At 57.1% G+C, this 21,558-nt stretch overlaps 2 protein-coding genes across 2 annotated transcripts in view; one reads left to right on the plus strand and one right to left on the minus strand.

The window, feature by feature from the left end:
* Positions 1-562: 562 nt before the first annotated feature.
* Positions 563-2,737, minus strand: LOC128796702 (WAP four-disulfide core domain protein 2-like). The gene is made up of 4 exons (XM_053958600.1): positions 2,399-2,737; positions 2,004-2,138; positions 839-991; positions 563-745 (listed from the first exon to the last, which is right to left on the minus strand). Exons 1-3 carry the CDS (start codon positions 2,691-2,693, stop codon positions 840-842), a joined length of 582 nt encoding a protein of 193 aa, XP_053814575.1. The 5' UTR covers positions 2,694-2,737; the 3' UTR covers positions 563-745; position 839.
* Positions 2,738-16,436: 13,699 nt separating this feature from the next.
* CTNNBL1 (catenin beta like 1) overlaps positions 16,437-21,558 on the plus strand; it is a 48,095-nt gene continuing 42,973 nt past the window's right edge. Inside the window, exon 1 of the mRNA XM_053958491.1 lies at positions 16,437-16,563. Coding sequence (XP_053814466.1) covers positions 16,534-16,563 — 30 coding nt within the window. The 5' untranslated portion in view covers positions 16,437-16,533. The remainder of the gene's footprint in view (positions 16,564-21,558) is intronic.

Here is a 21,558-nt window from a genome sequence, read left to right on the forward strand (position 1 = left end):
GTGCCAGGGGAAAGCAGGACAGGAGCAGGAGCCCAGATTTGAGCAGGTGGAGAGGGATATGGCAGGGGCAGGCATGGGACCAGGGCATGTGGGTTGCACTGCCAAAAGCTCCTTCAGGCTTCTGCTGTGGGCAAGGTGCCATGGCCAGGCTGGGAGGGCAGAGGTAAGGAGGAGTTTGGGTGATGCTCGTGTACGAGCCCACACTGCAGCCTGTTTGTCCCCTGGCCATTGCAGGCAGGGAGCAGAGAGCCCCTCTGCTCTGATGGGACATGGACACAGCTGCACCTTGAGAGTGCTCTGAGCATGGTGGAGGACCCAAGGTGGAGGAGCCATTGTGCAGGGACAGCTGGGGCCATAGACCCATGGGACAGCCCCAGGCAGGGCACAGGCTGGGGACCCTTGGAGGCATGACAGAGTCAATTGATGCTGCTGCTTGTGTGAAGCCCTTCCAGGTATCCCTGGCATGGGATGGAGAGGCAGCCATGGCTTGTGGTGGAGAGGTGGCCCCAGCATGGAACAGATAAGTGGCCATGGTGTGGGATGGAGAGGCAGCCACAGCATGTCAGGGAGAAGCTGCTTTATTGGAGAGAGTGCAAGGGGCTTGCCCTGAGCAGAGAACCCCAGAGAGAAAACTGAGGCTGAAGGCTCCAAGCCAGGGGGATGGTGCAGGGCCACGGCCAGGGCATGTGGGATGGGCATCGGGCAGCAGCTTCCCTGTGGCTGGGCTGGCAGGAGGCGGCTGCACCTGCAAAGGAGCAGAGGCTGTGAGTGGGATGGGTGCATAGGCACCGTGCTGCGGTGCTGTGGGATCCCCGGGGCTGGAATGCACCCAGCTGACCTCAGTGGATGGGTGTCACACAGGAGACCTTGCCGCAGCCGTTCCTGCAACACTTCTGGATCCCGGAGCAGTTGGCATCAGTCTTGCACTGGTTGGTGCAGACGCCCAGCATGGGGATGCCCGGGTTGACGGGTGGGCAGGTGCCAGGCTTCTCTGAAAGGCAAAAGAACATGGCTGAGACCTGCTGGCCCTGGCATGGGGGGCAGGGCCTACCCAGCAGGTCCCAAAGCTGTGGGCATGGCCCTGGCCCCATCTGCCATGGAGGAAGGATCATCACGGTAACCAGCATTTCCCCCATCTCACAGATCCGCTTGTTGGCGCTCCTTGCCAGCTGGACCTGATGGGGACACGTCAGGGAGGCCACATGGCACAGTGGTCCCCAACGGTCCCTATGCCCAGCGCTCCCTCTCAGGGACGCATGGCTGGCACAGGATGCACAGCTGCAACATGCAGACGTGATGCAGGCCTTGGCCCTGCTGTCCTCTACAGCTGCCATGGATGGCCCAGGCTGTTTGTTCACAGCATGGGGGCACAGGCTAGGCCTCAGCCAAGATCACAGGCCCCCCAGACAGCCTTTGCCCAGCAGCGTGGAGCCCCTGCCCCACTGCCTGCCACTGGCATTGAGCTCTGGCTCTGCACCATGCTGCCCTCCACTGTGGTGCAGCCAAGCCAGCTCTGTCCTGCAGGCAGCCATGGAGGCACTGGAGCCTCCAGGTCATATCCATCTGTCTGCAGCTGTGGATTCCAACTCCTGCACCCATCTCCTTGGGTCGCTGTCTAGAAGGACTCTTGTGGTGAGCAACAGAGCAGTGCCCCCCACATCCTGGGCTGGCGGCTGCCCAGAAGGCTGAGCAGGCAACAAGGACTGCAATGGAGAGTGGTGCAGACCCCACCCTCCACCCAAGCCCCAGCATCATTTAGGGGTGTCCACTCAGCCCATGCATCACTGAGAGGAGGAAGGTGTGAGTGTGGCCCAGCAGGAGCACACCCCGAGCCTGCTGGGCTTCTATGTCCCCGTGCTGCAGCTGAACACACATCGGGCACCCAGGCCTGTGGCCACCACTGCACCCTGGAGCACCCGTACTGCTGGCTGGGACGGGCCGCTGGCTTCGTGGCAGCGGCACCGACTCTGGGCAGCACGGCCAGGAGCAGGAGGGAGTGTTACCGTCAGGCTTCTGGCAGGCCTTGCCGCAGGCTGCCGGGCAGCACTTGAGGGTGCTCTCGCAGTCGCCATCGGACTGGCACCCCACTGTGCAGTTCACCGCATCCATCGCCGGGCTCGGGCACACGCCGGCTTTTGCTGCAAGGCAAAGGCGGGGGCGTGGGCAGGCGCGGGGCGGCCGGCGCCGGGCAGGGCGAGGGCTGCGTCCCTTTCCGGGAGATGCTGCCCCGGCCGCAGGGCTGGGTCCAGGGATGCTGCCGAGCCCAACCGCGCCGGGCACAGGCCGGTGCTCGCCCCGGCCCCCCCACGCCGGCTGCCCTAGGGCTGGGAGGGAGGGATGCTGGCCGCTCGCCGGGCGTGCCGTGACGAGCCGTGCTGGGCCATGCGCTCATACTCACTGGTGTCATTCTGGGCGGATGCTGCCGGCAGCTCTGCCCAGAGAGCCAGGAGCCCCGCCAAGATGAGGACGCTGCGGGCCGTGGGCATGGTGCAGGAACCGGCTGCGCTGTGGCCGCCCGGCCGGCCTTTAAGCTCCTCTCCAGGTGGGGCCGGCGGGCTCGGCCTTCCGGGTGGCTCCCAAGGGCCGGGCAGGGCCAGGCTCCCCCTTCGCGCTTGCACAACCCGAGTATCAGGTATCTGCTGCTGCTGGCTGCCGACCAGGGAGGGGGAGCCTCGAGGAGACTGGGCGGCCATGCTGAGAACTCGCCCGGCAGGAACAGCAGCCAAGCACCCCTGGCCACGGCCCCCGCACGCCGGACCCCAAACAGCCCCACACTGAGCCCGCCGGGGCGCTGGGTCGCCATGGCCCTGCGTGGCCATCGGCCCTGGGGATGAAGTGGTACCGCTCGCCGGGAGCGAGGCAGGCGCGAGTGCCCCAGGGACGGGGCATGAGCCGTCCCTGCTCAGACTCACCCTGCAGCGCCCCGGCCACAGGCATGAGCTTGAATGGAGCCCCTGGCCTGGGTCGCTGATGCCCGAGGCCGGGAGGAGCCAGCAATGCAGACAGGGTTGTGGCTCAGCTCTACTGCTACTCGCCCAGCTCCTGCTCCTGTTCCAGCTGCTGTTCTCCTCCAGCTCTTGCTCCTCAAGTGAAGGGTCCTCCAGGCTGCCTGTGCCTTGGGCAGGTGCCTGCCCTGGGGCTGCCCTGCACCTTCCCACAGCTACCGGAGCTCTTGCCTGGCCACATCCCTGTCCCACGGATTCTGACATCCTCACAGCCTCCCACAGCACTGGGGATGCAGATGGACCATCCAACCACCATTTGTGCAAGTGGCTATCAGGGAGTGAATCACTGACATGCACTCTCAGTGCTCGGGGGCATAGTGGTACTGGGGCTGTATGACCCCAGTCCCTTTGGCCTGTCTGGGATACCTTTCCCATGGCACATCTGGTGCATCAGGACACTTCCCCGTCCCTGGCAATGTCAAGCTGGGAATGGTTTGAATGCGCCCAGCTCGCCCACCTGGCATGGCTGCCCTGCTCACATCAGTGTTTGCCACTCTGCCAGCACCCATGCTCCTGCTGGAGGATGAAACCTGCCCTGTTCCTGGTGATGTGCTCTTGCTGCTGCTGGAGGCAGCCCCAGCTCCGGGCATCCTGCAAACTCGCATGGGCCAAGGGTGCACGGGGCCGGGACATGATCCCTGCCTGAGTCACGAGTTGGCGTCTGCTCCGCCGGGGTCCGTCTCCAGGTAATTTAACCCCACAGTCAACAATGTGGCACGGCGGCGTGGCAGTAAATCAGTAACTGTTTGCCTTTGCCTGTGGTCCCCTCCCTGCCGGGTGTTTATGCAGGAACAGGAGCCGGCGCTCAGCCGCCTGCCCCACTGCCGCACCTCATGTCACCGCTGACAGCAGTGGGAGTGACACATGGCAGAGGCCTGGGGTGGCAGGGAGATCATAAAGGCAGCCGTTTTCCCTGTGCCCCCCCCGAATGGGGACCTTGCTGAGGAGCTGCAGGGAGCTAGCCATGCTCAGGCTGGCTGGGATGCTCCCACAGTGGGCCCAGGGCCAACATCGGGATGCCAGGAGTTAAAACAAGCATCTTGCAGCCCAGTCACCCCTGCCCCAGGGCCAGAGCACAGTGCTGTGTTGGCCAGGGTGGGATGAGGGTGGTAATGGCTGGGAGGTGAGCACACTGCCCACCAGGATGGAGAGGAGGGACCTGCACCATCCCTACCTGTGCTGCACAGAGACATAGCCCACCTGGACCCAGCAGCAGCTTCTCTAGAGCAGCAGCACTGCTGTCAGTCCCACACTGCCCACCCAAGGTCACTGGTGTCCCACTGCGACTTGGCTGTGGCCCTGTGCTGGTGCTGTCTTTGAGCATCCTTGCCTTGGTCTGACCCTGTGACAACTCTGCCCCAGCATGGGGTGACCCCAGCGTGGGATGACCTTGGTGCTGGCAGTGAGCAGCCAGCACTGGCAGGCTGTGAGAGAGGATGCCAGCACAAGAGCAGCTGGATGACAGCAGACGGGAGCCCAGAAATGGAAGGCTCATGGAAGGAGACGAGGGGAAAACCACAGGGGAAACTGAGAGCTGAAACCAGTGGTTTTGCCCACACTTGTGCCCCGGCTCCAAGGTGCCCAGCTGGTTGCTGAGGGGACAATCCAGCTGAAGCTGCCCCCAGCCAGCTAGAGCACCTGGAGAGGGACCGAGCAAGCTGGCAGCAGGGCCAGCAGCTCCAGCCCACGCAGTTGGCATGACCTTCTGACAGACAGGAATGCTCTGGCTCCTGTCCCCAGTGTATGGCATCCGGGATATTAGTGTCCCCACCCTGGCTCTGCCAGGTGCTTCTTCAGCAGAGGCTGAGGATGGCTGTGGGGAGTACAGGGGTCTGCCTGCTGTCCCCATGGCCAGGGACATGGAATTAGCAGCCTCAAGCCAGACCCCAAAGTCCAGGGACATGGCTGAGCACATGGAATTAGCAGCCTCAAGCCAGACCCCAAAGTCTTGTCTCTGCTGCATCCCTCGTGAGCTGTGCCCACCACCACTGAGCCTGGTCACGGTGACTGCGCCCAAGCCTCGCGGGTGACCGTGGCTCCTCCATGGCAGCAGGGAAGGTGCTGGAGTCACGTCACCTGACTGCTGAGGGAATGTGGTCAATGATTAAAAGGGGCACACTGAGGTGCCCCCGAGCAGTGAGCCAGCCTCCCACTGCTGGCACAGAGCAGGGATAGCGAGTACAGGGATACAGAGGGACACCCCATCCTCTGGAGACGCTGGGCCCCTCAGTCGGCAGCACAGGGTCCCCACACCGTGGGCATGGACTGGTGCATGGCCCCTCAGGTCCAGCCGTGCACCTGCTGAGGGCTCCTGCCACACTGCCACATCCTGCCACAGCCGAGCCCCCCCTGCCCACGCTGCCCCTGCGGCGCAGACCTCGGTGGTGCGTGGATGCTCCGGAGCTTGGCATGTGCCTGGTTCTGTGCTGTGGGATTGCTCCTACCTGCTCGTTCCATCTGGGACCCCTGCCCCAATTAGCCTTGCAGTGCTCCAGGGGCTAGCAGAAGGCATCCACCCCAAGCCCCCCAGCACTCACCTTTGTCCCCAGCAGTCGTAGGGGCTGCCTGAAGCTGGGCACACAGGGCCAGGATGCCCAGGAGCAAAATGATGGTGGTCTTCATGTTGGTGAATGCCAAAGGTATGGATGAGGAGCGCAGGTTGGCAGGGTTTATATCTGTGTGGGGCTGGGGAGGGGCCATGCACACAACCTTCGTGTGCCAAAACACTCTCTGCTGCTGCGTGTCACAGTTGTGCCCGAGGCAATGACGGCCTGAGAAATTATTTACCTGGCCTTGTCCAGCCCTGAAAACCCAGCTGCAGCAGGGGGAAGGACCCTCAGCACTCTCATGGGGAAAGAGAAACGAAGCCATGGGTTGGGGTCACCCTACAGCCATTGGGAGCCCAGAACTACCCAGCTGTGACAAGTGATTAGGTGAATTTGTGAGATAGGAACCCAGAGGGGGCTGCTCAGGAAGATGTTTCCCTGGGAACTGCTGTCCTGGCAGTGTGTCACTGGGGTGACACAGGGCTGTGGGTCTGCTGGGTTGTGCCCATCCCAGAGACCCAGCACCTGCCTGTCCCAGCCCTGGCCTGGTGCCTGCATCATGCCACGTCTGCCAGTGGAGCCTCAGGGGACAACCGGCTGGGTCCCTGCGGGCAAGCATGGCCTCAGGGGGAGCAGAGCGTGGGAAGCCTCCATGAGACACAAGGCTGGGTGCACCCGTTGCTGAGCACCATTCCTCCGTGGGGACAGGCTGGTGGCTCAGTGCCGACACGTCGCTGGCTGCAGACATGTCCCAGCAGATGGGTGCTGTGGCGGGGTCAGCACTGGGGCTGCCTCTCGCCTCCCCATGCTCCCAGACTGGTGACAGTGACCCTGGGATGCCCAAGGTCAAAGATGTGGGGGATCACAGGGAGCCCAACTGAGCATGTGAAGGGTGACCATGCCAAGGGTGAGGTGTGCTCCCTGCTCTTGGGGAACCCCACCGTGCTGCCACTGCTGTGTCTGAGACCCTGCCAAGCAGGACCTCGGCTTCCTGCATCCCATTCCATGCAGACAGGGGCATGGTCAAGGGACTGCAGCCCTGCCAGGGGGCTGTTCTGTGGCTCCTTTCATTGTTGAGCTGTGGCTATGCAGGCACAGCTCTCTGTGCCTCACTGAATGGCAAAGGGCACTTGTAGGTGCTGCTGGCAAGTTGGGCAGAGGTGGCCTGGATTGGAGGGCAGGGCATGGGACTGGCAGGACTGCAGCAAAGCACAGGGGACAGCCAGGGCTGCAGTGGGTGGAGAGGGACAGAACCAGGCTTTTTGAGGGACTGTTGGAAGAGACTTGTCCTGTGCTGGAGCTGGAGAATGGCCCCAGCTGGGGTCCCAGTGTATGGGGGGACACCGGGGACACCAGGGACACGCCCTGCCTGGGAAGTTGTGACAAGGCCAGCCTGCCAGGATGCAGGCATCTGTGCTGAACCCAATGTGACCTCTGTGGCCTCATCCAGGATTTTACAGCTCAACGATCATACTTTCCCACTTGGAAATTCCTGTGTGCGTCATCCCTGTTCCGAGCAGCCGAATGCATTTGTTGCTGGCGGAACTCTGTGTCTAAATCAAAAGGAAACATGAGCAGGAACCAGGGGCTTTGAGAGCAGCCTGGTCACATGCATGGGTTCCCTCTGGGTGACAGCTTTGCCCCAATGTGGCATGTGCCACAGTGCAGTGGTGGCGATGTGGGGGTCACCCCTTTGGCTGGTGCTGGCGGCCCCGGGCTCTGCGGGGCCCTTGCACTCTTCCTGCCCGGCTGCTGTGTGCCCGATGTGTGTCACGGCGGGCAGCGGCATCAGCGATGGCATCGTGCGGCACATGGCAGTGTGAGCCTGGCGTGCCCTCTGCATTGGGCTGGGGGACATGGACCCCCTGGTCTGGGCAGCCCCCTCCCCACCTGCACCCACTTCCCTCCCGCAACTCCTCCCAGCCGCTGCCGGTGCCGCTGGCGGTTCCTTCCGTCCCCTCCCGCCGTGTGTCGCGGCTCGGGGGCCGGTTCCGTCCTGGTCCCGGCGCCGATCCCTCGCGGCGGCCGGCAGAGGAGGCTGTTGCTCCGCCGGAGCGGACCGGGAGCGGACCGGGCTCTGCCGGGCTCCGGCAGCGCCGCCCGTCCCCGTCCCCGTCCCCGTCGGTGACCCAGCATAGGAAGAATGTGGAGCTGCTGGAGGGGGTCCAGAGGAGGCCACGAAGATGCTCCGAGGGCTGGAGCACTTCTGCTCTGGAGCCAGGCTGGGAGAGCTGGGAATGTTCAGCCTCGAGAAGAGAAGGCTCTGTGGACATGCTATGGCACCTTCCAGCGCCTAAAAAGGCCCCAAGGGGGCTGGAGAGGGACTTTGGACAAGGGCATGGAGTTACAGAACAAGGTGGAATGACTTCCCACTGACAGAGGATGGGGTTAGATTAGAGATTAGGGAGGAATTGTTCCCTGTGAGGGCAGTGAAAAGCTGGAACAGGCTGTCCAGAGAAGCTGTGGCTGCCTCATCCCTAGATTTAAGGCCAAGTTGGATAGGGGTTGCAGCAACCTGGTCCAGTGGAAGGTGTCCCTGCCCACGTGCTCTCGGACTGCTTGGCCCCGAGCTCGCGCCGTGGCTGCTGCTGGGTGCTGACATGAAAGTTTCTGTATGTGGGAGGCAAGGGGCTGGCACCTCATCCCCAGCACACTGCTCCTAGAGCTGGGGGAGCTGAGGGAGATCAGAGAGGACCACAGCTGTCCCCCAGCTCAGGCAGAGTACTGCCTGCTGCAGCCCCGCTCAGCCCTGCCTTGAGCTGTCTCTCACAATCTGGGGGTTAAACGGCACTGGCTGCCTGAACACTCACAGGGACTGCTGCTCACTAGCAGCTCTAATAGCCCCTATCCATAATGCAGTGAAGCCAAGCCAAGATGCAAGGGTCTAGGCTGGGCTGGTGCTGGCTGCTCACGGCTCTGTGCCACGCATGGCACCCGGCTGGTGGCACGGCCACGCGTGGCGCCTGGCTGGCGGCGCGGGAAGGCGGCCTCCCAAAATGGGGATTTTATTACAGCCATACATCACGGCCGCGGCCTGATGCGGGCAGACGGCGGTGATTTTTCTTCATGGTTTACAGACAAATGAGGGGAAGGAAAATTGATGTGAACTTTGCTATAGCGAGAGGTCGGGCACGGGCAGGGAGCTGGTTATGGATGAGCCAGGGACTGCTGGGGCTGCCTGTCCCTGGGGCCCCTCCCGGCCCCTGCTCCAGGCTGGGTGGATGGGAGCACTGGCAGCGACAGGACTGGGAGCATCGTGTCCAGCAGGGAGACCATCCTGCTGCTCCAGGGGTTGGAAGAGCAGGGGCTTCCATTCCTGTGGAGGGATGCCTGGAGGGATGCTCTGCTGCTCAGGGGAACCATGTGAGCAGAGTTATTAATTCCAGCATAGTTTGGCCATGCAGTGACAGGTGGGCTGCTGTCACTGGCTGCTGGTGAGACCTTGGTTGCTCTTACCACAATTAAAGTTGTCTCCAAACATCACAGTCTTGCCCAGTGTAAGATAACAGCTAATACCCTCCAATAGCAGTTATCAGCTTCTCCATATGGTCCATAAATATTAATACAATTCTAATTAGTTCCTTTAAATACATTGCCTAAATAAAACGTTTCCAGGGCAATAAATCAGGAGCAGGTTGTCCACTCACCCTGCTCACACCCATTGCGCAGGGACTGATAAACTCCCTGGTTTATCATTAACCCCTCCCCTTAGATCCCAGGAGAAGAGGGGCCCAGGTGCAGTGTGTGAGCAGGGAACGCCCTGTAACCCTCATCAGCAGTAATTTGTTGATGTATTTCCCCAGGTGCACCTGGCTTGCATTCCCAGTGATTTGCTCAATACCAGCACTGCCCATGTCTCGTCCTGGCTCTGGATTGATGGCTGTGTGTTGGTGTGCTCCTCTGAAGGATCTGTTCCAACTGCAGCAGTGCCACGTGTACCCTGGCACAAGGCAGTCCCTGACCCGTGAGGCAGGAGGGTGCCTGGGGGGCTGCTGCTCTGTGCAGACCCTGGCCTTCACCCCCATCTCTGATTCTTCCTTCTCCTGGGAGGTGACAGCAGTGTCTATCCTGCCAGAGCTCTCCTGTGAGCTGGAGGAGATGGGATCCCTTCAGAGGTGCTGTGGGTGGGGGTGAGTGTGCACACAGAGTGACATTGCTCACAGGGGTGCAAGGGGCACAGAGAGCTGCCTGGCGCACAGGCATTAGGTCTGTGGGGAGCCTGGCATTCATCCTTCCAGCACTCTGGCTTTGGCAGTACCGGAAAAGAACAAATACCAAACTCATTTGCTTGAGGAGGAATTAATACGGTGTAAAGCCTGTAGTGGATGATTTAGGAAGTGAATTTAAAATCTCAACACAAATAGATTTTTTTATAAGGTCAGAGGAAAGATTAAATGCTAGAGACAAGCACAGCACTTGCCATTTCCAGCATCACTTTCACCATAAATATTTTGGGCTGGCGCTGTCCACGTGGGTCTGAGGCTGCTCACCATGGCACTGCTGGATGAGCAGGGATGTCCCCATGGAGACCAGGATGCCTCACCATCCCCTTCCTTAGCAGGTTGCTGCCAGCACATGGAAGCAGCCAGCAATGCTCCATGGTAAGAGGAAGGAGAGGTGGTGTGTGTGGCCATGCTGCTGGTGGTACTGGAGAAACCAGCTGTAACTGCTCCAGCTTGGGCAGGATCTGTTCCCAGACCCCTCCAGTATTCCTGCCAGTGGTGCAGGGGGAATCCAAACTGTGGTGCTCACCCAGCACGGTGTGTGCCCATTGCCAGTTCCTGGCTCCTCCTCCTGGTGCCTGGCAGCAACCAAGATTGATGGCAAAAGATTTGAAAGGCTCCAAATGTGGAGGTTATAGCACTGAGCCACCTCCATCCATCACCGGCCATTCATTACCAAGTAACACCCTGCACGCTGGGCTGATTTCACACCTTATCTGAACCCAGCAGCTGTGCCCTAAATCCTGAGTGCCGAGACTGTCTGGAGGAATTCGGCTGCCTGTGCTTAAAATTAGTGTTAGCATCTATCATTTCCCTACACCAAATGGCTTTTGTGTCGGCACTTGGCAGCGCTCATCTGTCACTGGGGCTCCAGGCTGCCCAGCACCATGCCCTCTCTGTCACTGTCACAGGACCCCTTGTTGGCAAAATGTCACCGAAAGAACAAGTGCAGCAGCTTAGCCTCTCCTTTCAGCTGGCCTGGTTGGCACCGCCAGCAGTGAGGGTGTCCTTTGTCCCCTCGGCATGGCAGGCACCAGCTCTGCTCTCCCTGTCCCTCCAGCCCCGCCGCAGCCAGGCGTCTGGCACGGGCACAGCCTGACACGTGTCCTCTGGCATGGTGGCTCGGTGCCACAGGTGCCACGATGCCAGTACAGCCATGGGGCTGGGTGCCTCTGGCTGCAGTGCCCACAGCCATTCCCGGTGAGTCGCTCCTGCCAGGCCGGTGCTGCCGGAGCTGTCGGTGTGATGAAAAGCCTCCCGCAGCAATGCAGATAACATACAAGCACAGGTCAGGCGAGGCCCCTGTAGCCCATCCATCAGGCGCAGCAGCTACAGGCGCTCCTGGTGCCACCATCTGATGCACGTTATCCGGCACAAATGTGTTTCTTCCCCCAAGGTTAAACGGATGAGTGAGGTTCAGGCGCTGACAGCTCCGCCTGCCCCGCGCCAGCGATAAATGAGCTGCAAGAACCAGAGGGAAAAAAAAAGGTTTGTTTTCTGTCAAATGCTCCTTTTGATGGTGCTGGCACGATGATGGCGGCAGTGCTGAGATGAGCGTGAGGATGGGCTCTGCTCGTGGTGTGGCTGCAGGGCAGCCAGTGATGGCACTGTCACAGCTGTGTTGGGTGATGGGCAAGAGCAAGGGCTTGGTGAGCTGCTGGAGTACTGAGTGTTGCCAGCAGCATGCACTTAGTGTGCCCCCAGCGTGCTGTCAAGCCATGCTGGGACTGGCAGGGACTGCATGGGATTGTGGCGAGCCTGATCCTTCTCAGGGTGCCTGCCTGCCCTGGGCGCTGCCCCAGGTAGAGTGCCAGGTGGGGATCCCCCACCCTTTGCAGTGTCCTGCCAGGCTGCTGCTGCCCTGCTCAATGTCACACTCAGAGCCTGTCAACGTGAAAAAAGGTTTGCAGGCGATAAGCAATGGGGCTGCGGCCGCGCCGTGCCGCCCGCGCGTGATTTACTGCGGCGTCGCTAACGGAGCGCAGATTTTTCTTAATCTAAATTGAAAACTACTCAAGTAGAAAAATAATTTCATTGCTTCATCCTGAAGGGGTGGGGGAGAGGGAGGGGAAGAGCTGTGCCAGGGCAGGCAGGGCCACAGCTGCCTGCACCCCCTGCGCCACCATTCCCCATGGCCTTGGGCTGCTCCTATGCTGGGGACATGAGGCAGCTGTTTCAGCTCGGCAGAAAAACTGGGTTGTGTGGGGAGGGGGCAGCTGCCAGGACTTAACTCTGGGGTGTCAGGACACACCCAGTCCTGGCTGGGACAAAGCCCCCTAGTGCAAGTTGATGCTGGCACAGGTGGGGATGTGCAGCCTCACAGATAGATTGGTAATTTGGAGCATGAGTGAATTCTGGGAGCATTTGCTGAGCTGGATAATAACGTGCCCAGTGAGCTGCATCCCATGCATGCTGCCAAATTAAAGGAATTTTTTTCTCCTTTAATTTAAAAGTCACCGTTGGGAAATCTCCACTGGCCACAGCAGTGATTTCCCCTAGGCTGCCTTTCTGGAGAAATCTTTAATTTTGATTGTCACACTTTGTGGAGTTATCTCAGGGAAGTAGAGCCATAAATAAGGTGCTGCTTCAGCACCCAGCTTCCAACGGTACCAGGACAGTGAATGGCATTGCCACAGGTGGGGAGCAGGGACAGCCTGACCACAGGCACCCTCTCCCCTTGCACCTTCCTTTTCCCTCCCCACTCCAGCCCCATCTACCCTCAGCTCAGTGCCTGTCTTCTCACAGCCTGATTTCACAGGTCAGCAACCTTTAATTTCCCGGGCCCGTCCCCACCCCTCCCACCAAATGCTTTGCAGGTTCATGAAAATCTCATTAACCATAATACCACAGCTGGGTTCCTGTGCTGGCACTGGAGCCCTCCAGCTCCTGCCGTGCTGTGCCCTGGCATCCAGCGCCACGGGACCCCAGGACCAAGCTCACAGGGATCCTGGCCAGGAGCTGTGCCAGGCTTTCAGGGTGGGGAGGTGGCACTGGAGAGGGAGGGCACAGGCTGTGTTTTGCTCCGTGCTTACACCTTCACAGCCCCAGCTCAGCTGGTCACGGTGCTGTGGGGCTGGAATGGGTGTCACGGTCAGACTGGGGAGGTGGCAGCTCCCAGGGCTTCCCCAGTGCCTCCAGCTCTGGGGAACCAGCACACAACCCTGATAAGGGGCCTGTCCTCTCCCTCCTGGGGCCTGGGGAGGGCATGTCCCAGCAGATTTTGAGCAATTAAGAAGCAGGAAGGGATTCAGGCAGCTCCCTTCGGCACAGAGCCGGCACAGCAGTGCCGGGTGAGCTCAGGAAAGGTTACACCATTTGCATTTTACCCTTCAGTAATTCCAGCACTTACGGGTGCAATTAAGCGGCAGCCTGGTGTTATGAAGCTATCAGGGCGGAGAGACCTGAATCCCAACGAACTCCGTGTGCGTGCCTGTCCCAGACTGCTCCATCTGTCTGCGGTGACGCCGCGCGATGCCGGCGGGTCGCAGGGATGGGCTGTGATTCCATCTGATGCTCATTGTTCCCTTGCTGGCGGCTCAGACCTGTCCAGGCACCCGGTTTTGATGCTCTCGGAGGGTGAGCACACAGAGGGGAGTGAGTGTTGGGATGGCGGAGCAGGTCCAGGCTTGTGCCATACTCGTCACTCCAACAAAGCATCTGATCTGACGGTGCCCTCCAAAGAACAGCCCCTGGCCTTCTCTGTTTTGTGTGTGACCCCCTGATGTGGCAGAGCTGGATGGACCACGATGCCTATCCCAGTGCCAGTGGCACATCTCTGCCATGGAACAGGGTCTCCTTAATGTTCGGCGGCCCCTATTCTCTGTGGGAGGACAGGGGCTCTGTGGCCATTCTCCTTTCCTGCTTCAGTGGGACAGCAGGCTGGGAGAACTGCTGCCTTTCCCTTTAAGCATCATCCCTGCTTAATTCGATGGTTTTGAGTCCCGGCTCATGATTTCTGCAGCAATTTGGGCTGAGATTTCTCTCTTTCCCTCCATTATCCACTCTGATTAACTCAGCTGGCCCTGTCAGCTCCCATTCCGGCGCGGGGAGCCCTGTGAGAGCCTGTTAAAATGCATGAGCCTGTGGCAGCGGCTCCACTGCCCAGCGAGGCTGAACCGAGGGAAGGGGCTGCAGGCAGCAGGGCAATGGTGGAGCTGGGGACTGTGGGGGTCCAGGGACGGGGTGCAGGGGGTGTGGGGGTACCAGTGTCCCCCTCTGTCAGCATGGGGGTGTCCTGGCCAGAGCTGAGCCAGGGGGAGACCCTGTGGGGTGCAGGACCCAGTCCCCCACACATGCCAGGCTGTTGGGCAGCTGAATCTCCCCCCATGCAAAGGCTCATTTCCCATTCCACTCTGACTTGTTCCCTTTTTCTCATTTTAATAAAGACGAAAGCATCCGGAAACGCGGCTGCACCCGCCAAAGAGCGAGATCTGACATAATTAAAAAGTGGCTTCAATCAGGCTGTTTTCCTAATGGTTTGTCATATCAGCCCGCACGGCCCTGCACCCCCTGTGCTCCCAACCCCCTGAGGCATCATTTACATTTCTTAATAACCCCTCATTAATATTCATGACGTGGGGAGGGTAATAACGGCTGAGTGCACACCACTAATTCAATTTCAGCGAGCCTCAGTGTGTTTAGTTAATCACTGGGGGACCTGGGTTACTCAGTACAATTATTTATTTGGAATTAGATCTTGAGGCATCTGGGTTGAAACCTGAACTCGGAATAAAATTAAACCAGGATTCTCCTCCTCCTCCTGCCTTCGCTCCCATCCACGGTTCTGAGCATCCCCTGCAGCCCTGCTTTGCTGGGATGAGGATCCGGTGTTTCCATGCTGAGACCATTGCATAAGCCTCATCTGCAGCTGCTGCTGGGTCCTGGCTCCTCTGTGCTCATCCAGGGAAAAGTGTCAGGAAAGGCCAGGGGACATGGTCAGCCCCGAGGGTGGCACCCCATCGCCTGTGGAAGGTGGGTGCCTGGGAATAGGAAGCCAGGAGTCCTTGTTCTCCCGACCAAGCCAAGTCCCAGGGTTTGCTCCAGCCTATCCAGAGCCTTCAGCCCCTTACCCAGCTTTGTTGCATGTTCCATCTGGGAGAGGCTGGTGCCGGCCCCATGCAGCACCTACCATTCACCTGCTCGTCTCCATCCTTCATTTATTTCCTTGAGAGCTTCTTTAATACTTTGTTTTTGCTCCTGGTTTCACTTTTTAATTCAGTGTTTTGTCCCTGTGCTCCAACTCACCTTATTGGATGAAAATTCTGTTATTGCATCCTGCCCTGTAGGACTGGATGAGAACTGAGCTTCCCAGGCAGCAATGCGGTGCCTCGGTTCTTCAAATTCCTGCATTTGGTTTTTTTTGAGTGTTCCCCCTGGCCTTTGAGTCCTGTCAGGGAGGTGAATTGAACATTTTCCATCCCTTTCTTTAACGAGAAGCTCGAGGCCAAGGAGCCGTGCTCAGGCTGGGGCTCTGCTTGTCACTGATGGTTTTTGCCTTCCCCCAGCTCATCCCAGAGCAGTTCCACTCAGTGGGAATGAGGTGCAGGGGAAGCCTCGGGGCAGGAGCAGCTCATCATACTCTGTGTGTCTGTGGGTGGTCAGTTCTTATCCCCACTGCTCTCCGTGTGTGTGCTACACCTGCTTGTTGTGGCTATCCCTGGGTGGGGGTCAAGCTTCCCAGTAGCTGAATCCTGTTCCCAGTATGTGCCAGTGCCCCTCGAGGGTCTCAAATTGTGGAGGTTTCACAGCTGGGGAATTATCTGAACACTCAATATCCCTAAGGCAGATGAGCTAATAATTATCTTCTATTTATCTCATCTTTAACATGCAGATTTGTTGAGTTAATTTTGCCATGACCGATCTCCTATATTTTCTTGAAACAATGGGGGATGCGAGGGACTCCTTCAAAAACATTATATATTTTTTTAATTTTCTGAGATTTCTCAAATCAGACTCCTGCTGAGATAACTGCGTAAGAGCTGCGATCATTATGAAAAATTATTTCAGCTCAAGACTGTTTGTTAAAGCATAGTTGAAATAAATTCAGTAGGATTTTGGCCGAGTTGACTCTCTCCTAATTATTCTTATTTGTTAAATTGAGAAATGCCTCAGTCTCTCTGGGGTTCTGCATCTTGTGGAATTACAGAGCGATTTGTCACGACCTCAGCAAGCAGAGGGGCCGGTTATTGGCGTGTTTTCAAGGTGACAGCGGTCAATGGCGGCGCTATAAATAGAAGCGCGTTGTCAATAACCGCGGGCAGCGCCTTTGGAAGGTTATGGAAAACGCGTCACGACCAAACGCCGGTTCCCGCTGTCCCGGGGGGCAGCGCTCGGGGCCGCCCGCGGCGGGGCCCTGCTGGCTGTCGCCTCCCGCCCCGGGTGACGGCAGCGCCGGTGCCCGCTCCGCCCGTGGCACCGGCTGCTCGCGGCAGGGCGGGCCCTCCCGTCTCCGGGGCTGCCTCGGGGTCTCGTCCTCTGCCTGCCCCGTGCCGTGTGGCACCGGGGGACAGGCGGGGAGCCCCCTGTGCTGGGGCTCGCACCGAGGCCCGGGGGCGGCCCCGCTCCCGTTCGCGACAGCCCCGCGCTGCTTTACGGCAGTGTGGCGTCTCCCGCCTCTCCCTTTCCGGCACGGCCCCCTTCGCCTCGCTTTCCGGCAGCGTGGCGCCCCGCCGCCCGGCCTGCGCTGCCCGCCTTACGGCAGGTGTCGCGCGGCCCCGGTGGTTTGCGACAGGTTCCCGGTGGCGGGGCCCGGCGGGTGCGATGGACGTGGGGGAGCTGCTCAGCTACCAGGTGAGCTCGGGCGGCTGGGCCGTGCTGGGGGTGTCGCGGTCCCCTGCGCTCCGGCCGCCAGCGCGGAGGTGCCCTCGTCCACGGCCCCGCTGTGGCGGCAGCGATGCTGCTCCAGCTCCGGTGCGGGCCTGGGGCGGCCGCTGTGCGGGGCCTCACCGGCCGCGCTCGGTGCGCTCGCACGGGGTCTGGTTAAAGCGTCGCTAAGTTTTGGGGGTCTCTCCCCTTCTGGGCGCGGCGGTGCCCGGTAGACCCTATTACCGGGGGCTCCGCGGCTTTGCCGGTGCCGTTTCGGCCACAGATGGGCAGATTGGTGCCCGCCTGAGCTCGTTCCCTGGCTGTTCTAGCATGTCTTTTCCTCTCTGTTTTATGACAAAACCTGTTTAATTCCATTTTTATCAAAATATGTTTGAAAAAGTTTTCTTTATGAAAGTTTTCCTTTACTCGGTGCGTTTTCTTCCCTTGCCCTGCGGTCACTGATGGCTCGTTGTGTGCCGAGGGTGTTGATTTATTGTCCCAGGAGCAGATTTCAGGTGGTCCCTGTAGAACAGGGAATGAAGGCAGGAACTGCAGGAACATTTGGATACCTTGGCTGGGATAATGCCGGGCTTTGCTTCGGTTCTCAGCCCGGCTGCAGCCGTGGGGTTTCCCTGGGTGAGGAAAACACCCCGAGGCATTATCAGCTGTGTAAGAGAGGCCGGCTCTGCTCCCGAGCTGAGAGCACAGAATTCCTGGTGGAGCTCAGTGCCCTCCCGGTGTGCCTCGTTCCGGGGGCACAGCGGTGAAGTGAAGGGAGTGTCTTGCTGTTCACTCCACGTTTGTGCTTTGCCAATGTGTTGTTTGGAGATGCTCAGGGAAAAAAGGGAAGTTGCTGTTGGGTTTGAGAAGTTTCTCAGCAGTTTTCCCAGTGGTGTTGAAGTTTCTGGGGCAGTCTGTCTTTGACAGCTCCACTGGATTCCTCCTTGGTAATCTCCAGGATGTTTCCTTCTGTGGATTGCTCTGTCTCAAACATCCTTTCACATCCTGCTGCATCCAGCAGCACAGCCCTGCTGGTCTGAGATCTACTCCACTTCTGTATTTCCCTGTCTTTTTCAAATGTGATTTTTCAACACCAAATTAGAATTTTCATTTCTTATGTTCATTTGATTCTTTGGCCTTCTCCACCCCATTTGGCATTTAGCAATCCCTTACATGTCTGGGATGCAGATTAAGGCACAGAGAGATAAACCTGAATGAACTTTGTCATTTTTAAACCAAGTTCCAGTTTGGGGTTTTGTTAGTTGGTTTTCCTCTTGCTCTCAGAATGTGGACTCCCCAGGATTCCCTCCACTCTGGAGGGAAGTGTCCATCCACTTTGCTTTGCTCACGTGGATTTTGTGCAGCTTTCCCTTGGAGGAGCTTTCAGCACGGTGAGGGGGTGATTGCTTGTGACAGTGGGGGCTCTATTCTGTCGAGGTAAAGAAGTGCTGCTTAGCTGCAGGGTATCTAAATCTTAATTTCATTTCTTGCTGCTAAAATTGTTCTTAGCTGTGGGGAAAAGCATTCTGCAGCTTTCAGCCAACTGCTGAAAGAGTTCCTGAAGGATTTGTCCTGGCTCTGTGCTCTCCTGGGCAGCACAGCTGAATGCAGGTGCTTCTCGTGTCACTAGCTGAGGTGGTGCTTTAGTGAGCATTGGAAGTCAGTGGTGCTGAATTCAGACCTCCAGAACTGGGGGCAATGGTGAGTACAGGTGGAAGAAGTGGAGGAGCAGAAGGCAGGCAAATAGCTCTGGTTCTGAGAAAATGAGATTCCCTTCTGTGAGGGCATTTCCTGCTGAAAGGTGGGGAAAAATAGTTGGAAACAGCAGATTTCACTGCTTCCCATCCTGTGGGTCAGGCTCTGCCTTCGGGGAGGGTGGCTTGAAGAAGATGGCCAGGGGAGGGTGGCTTGGCAGCTCACCCAGCAGCTCCTGGCCCGCTCCAGCCCTGGATTTGGGAGCTTCCCTGCTCTGGGCTGGCTCAAGGTCTCCTTGGCTGTCCTCATTGCAGGGATGGTACCGGCTGTCGGGGAGGTGGTGTGGTGCCTCAGCTCTCTGATTTTAATCTCTTGCTGCAAATGAGTTGGTCTTCTCAACCTCCCTCAGCACAACCCAAAATAATTGCTTTCCTCTTACACTGTTTTGAATTTTCTCCTCTAAATGTGTAATCTGTGCCCTTGCTTCGGCAAGAAGATGTTCTCCCTCAGAGTCAAACTTGGCGTGGAAGACTGCAGGCACCGTGCCACCAATTCAGCACCAAGTGTCTGCCAGAACAGGAAAAGAAACCTCTTGCAACAAAAAATACAATTAAACAGCACCTGGCCATTTATACAAAGCTCAGGAATCCATAAACTTTATGTGTAGCTGCAAAACAGTTGCAGATGGTCTAAAGTGATGATTAAATATTGCTGCTGTTTGCCCAGATCCTCCGTGTTTGGTCTCTGATTACAGAGGGTAATTAAGAAGATAAAGCCAACACCGGGGCTATTCAGAGTCTTCTTTCAGTTGTCTTGGGAGGGAATAAGGGAGATTATTTGAATTCTCATTAAAGGAAGATTTCATCACCGTGAGTGATCATTGCAAAGCGCTGATTTTTTGCTGGAATGTCAGTAAAATCAAACAGCAGAAGAAGCAGTAAGGGGTGGGGTGAGATCTGCCTTCACCGCGCTGGGCCATCTCCCCGTGCTCTGGCGGGGTTGAGCGCGGTGTGTACGGGATGGATCTCTGTTGTATCCACGGGGGCACATCATCATTCCTGCTGCTGGTACGGATAATTTGCTGTCAATTTGCAATGTAATGGATGCATCTGATGGTGGGGGCAGCTCAGCTGAGCTGGTTGTTGACTACTTACAGCATTATTACCCCTGTAGCTCCTCTCCTGGCGGCAGTTAAAACAAGGAGCCGACATTGGCTCAGCTGTCCACCTCATCCCTTGGCTCTGCTCCTGGGAGTACAGCCCCATGCTGCCAGAGGTGTCTTGGTGCTCTCATAGGGTGGCAAGTGAATCTCTGGTTTATTTCCCAATGTGCTGTCTTTGACCATCAAAGCAGAGGGTGTCAAGAAAGATACCTGTCCTGCGCCTCCCTGATGTGTTCCTTGGGTGGTTCAGAGCCTTGCAAGGGAGGCTGGAGGGCACAGGGGTTCATTCCCTCTGAAATGAATAATCTGTATCCATGTGGATACAGTGTGCACCTGTCATTGCATTTGCCTCAGATTGTGTGATTTTGGAGTTCTTGGGTCTCTGAGATTTCTGATTTTCCTGGGGTACCAGTTCTTCCAGTTTTTAGCACTCAGACCCTGCACTGTTTAGAAGTGCTTGTGTCATGCCTCAGGAAGAAAAAGCATGGGAAAGTGAGATTGATAGTTGCATGGTTTATCACAAACATTGGAAACAAAATTAGGAAGTCATTGAAGATTCCTCTGGAGATTAGGATCCCAAACTGACAGCTGCTGTGCTGCTGTCTGAGTGGCTCTTTGGAGCAGGCTGGGATGTGGACACCGAAGCTGCATCACTTATGAAGATTTATTTCAGATTTCATTAAGAAAAAAATTCTGAGCTTCACAGTAATGAGGTTACTTGCAAAACAGATACCTTAGTAATATGAAACTCCTGAGTAGTTCCTGAGTAATATGAAACTATTGAGACCTCTCTAATCCTTCCTTATGTTTGGCAAAGGCTGAAGCAATCAGGATTCTGAGAAATGTCTGTTCTGATTTTGCGGTGTACTTAACCCTGATATTAATGTGCAATCACTGCTTGGAGGGAGCCCAGGGGTGCTGGCAGATTATTGTGCTTTGATTTAGGACATTGTTTCCCCGTTCCTCCTGGCACACGTGGTTGGTGCTGCTCCTGCTACCCACACCGAGGTCAGGCTCGGCCTTACCTGGCTGTGCATAGACCAGGACCTGTGTCAGGTGTGTCTGGGGAAAGTCTGTACCCAAAGGCTGGGCCCCAGGGAGTGTCTGGCAGCTAACAGACACAACCAGTACAGGAGGACGACAAGAGAAAGGGAAAGATAATTCTCCCGTTCCCAATTACCAGCTTCTGTTTACTTTATCATATTTTATAAACAGTAGCTTTTTTTAAACCCTTTTGTATTCATTGGTTTTTGTGTTGTGCTATCTGTGTTAGATTTAAATGAAAATGCCTGCTGAATAAATTACTGTGAATGCCCTGCATTCATCAGGAACGGAATTAAGCTTAGCTAACATAACAGTTGAAAAATGCTTTTCTTGTGCATTTTCTAATGAATTCTAACTTCTTGCCAGATTCACCTTAGCACAACTAAGTAAAAAAACCCGCATTTTGTTTATCAAATGATTAACGTTCCCTTTTCTACCAGAAAGGCAGAACTTGTGCAGATGTCTGTGAAGCTATGGAATTGGTTAAATAAATGTGTTTGGACACTGTGGGAACCCAGGACATCCCTCTGGCTGCCCTGGCTGTCTCGAGATCCTGGCAGGGGGCTCGGAGACCTTGGCACGAAGTCAAAAACACCTGTGGCTTCGATTTTGGCCCGTGGAAAAAACTGCCAACTTTGTATGAGGAATTACAAGCCACAGGGGTTTGAGTAGTGTGGTAGTTGGATTAACACAGGGTGAAAAAGTAGAATTTTGGGGGTTTTAGAATGGGGTTCAAGGGAACACGATGGAGGGATTTGGGTGTGTCCTGACCTTCTCCTCCATGTCTTGCTGTGATGGTGACACTTTTCTATTGGTTTAAGGTAGAGACACACTGTCCAACATAAATGATAGATATTGGCACGTTATTGTAAACATAGCACACATAGTTTTTAGTATAAAATGTAAACACCGCCCTAGAGGGCAGACAGAATGCCATGGACGACCTGCTAGACAGAGCTCAGCAGGTCTGAGAAAGAATGTTATAGATAAGAGAAAATAAACAACCTTGAGAAGCCGAGCCTACGCATTCCGACTTCTTCTTTGGCTGCGCGGGCTGGGAGAACAAGGACTTTTACATT

Source organism: Vidua chalybeata, chromosome 17, assembly GCF_026979565.1.
Source record: "Vidua chalybeata isolate OUT-0048 chromosome 17, bVidCha1 merged haplotype, whole genome shotgun sequence".
Lineage (NCBI taxonomy): Eukaryota > Metazoa > Chordata > Aves > Passeriformes > Viduidae > Vidua > Vidua chalybeata.

What these genes read in the sequence shown, in the direction of transcription:
- LOC128796702 (XM_053958600.1), bottom strand. Translation starts at nt 2,693, where the DNA reads ATGGCCGCCCAGTCTCCTCGAGGCTCCCCCTCCCTGGTCGGCAGCCAG. An exon ending in ATCCGCCCAGAATGACACCA is followed by an intron (nt 2,139 to 2,398) that starts GTGAGTATGAGC and finishes TTTGCCTTGCAG; the next exon opens with CAAAAGCCGGCGTGTGCCCG. An exon ending in GGCCTGCCAGAAGCCTGACG is followed by an intron (nt 992 to 2,003) that starts GTAACACTCCCT and finishes TTTGCCTTTCAG; the next exon opens with AGAAGCCTGGCACCTGCCCA.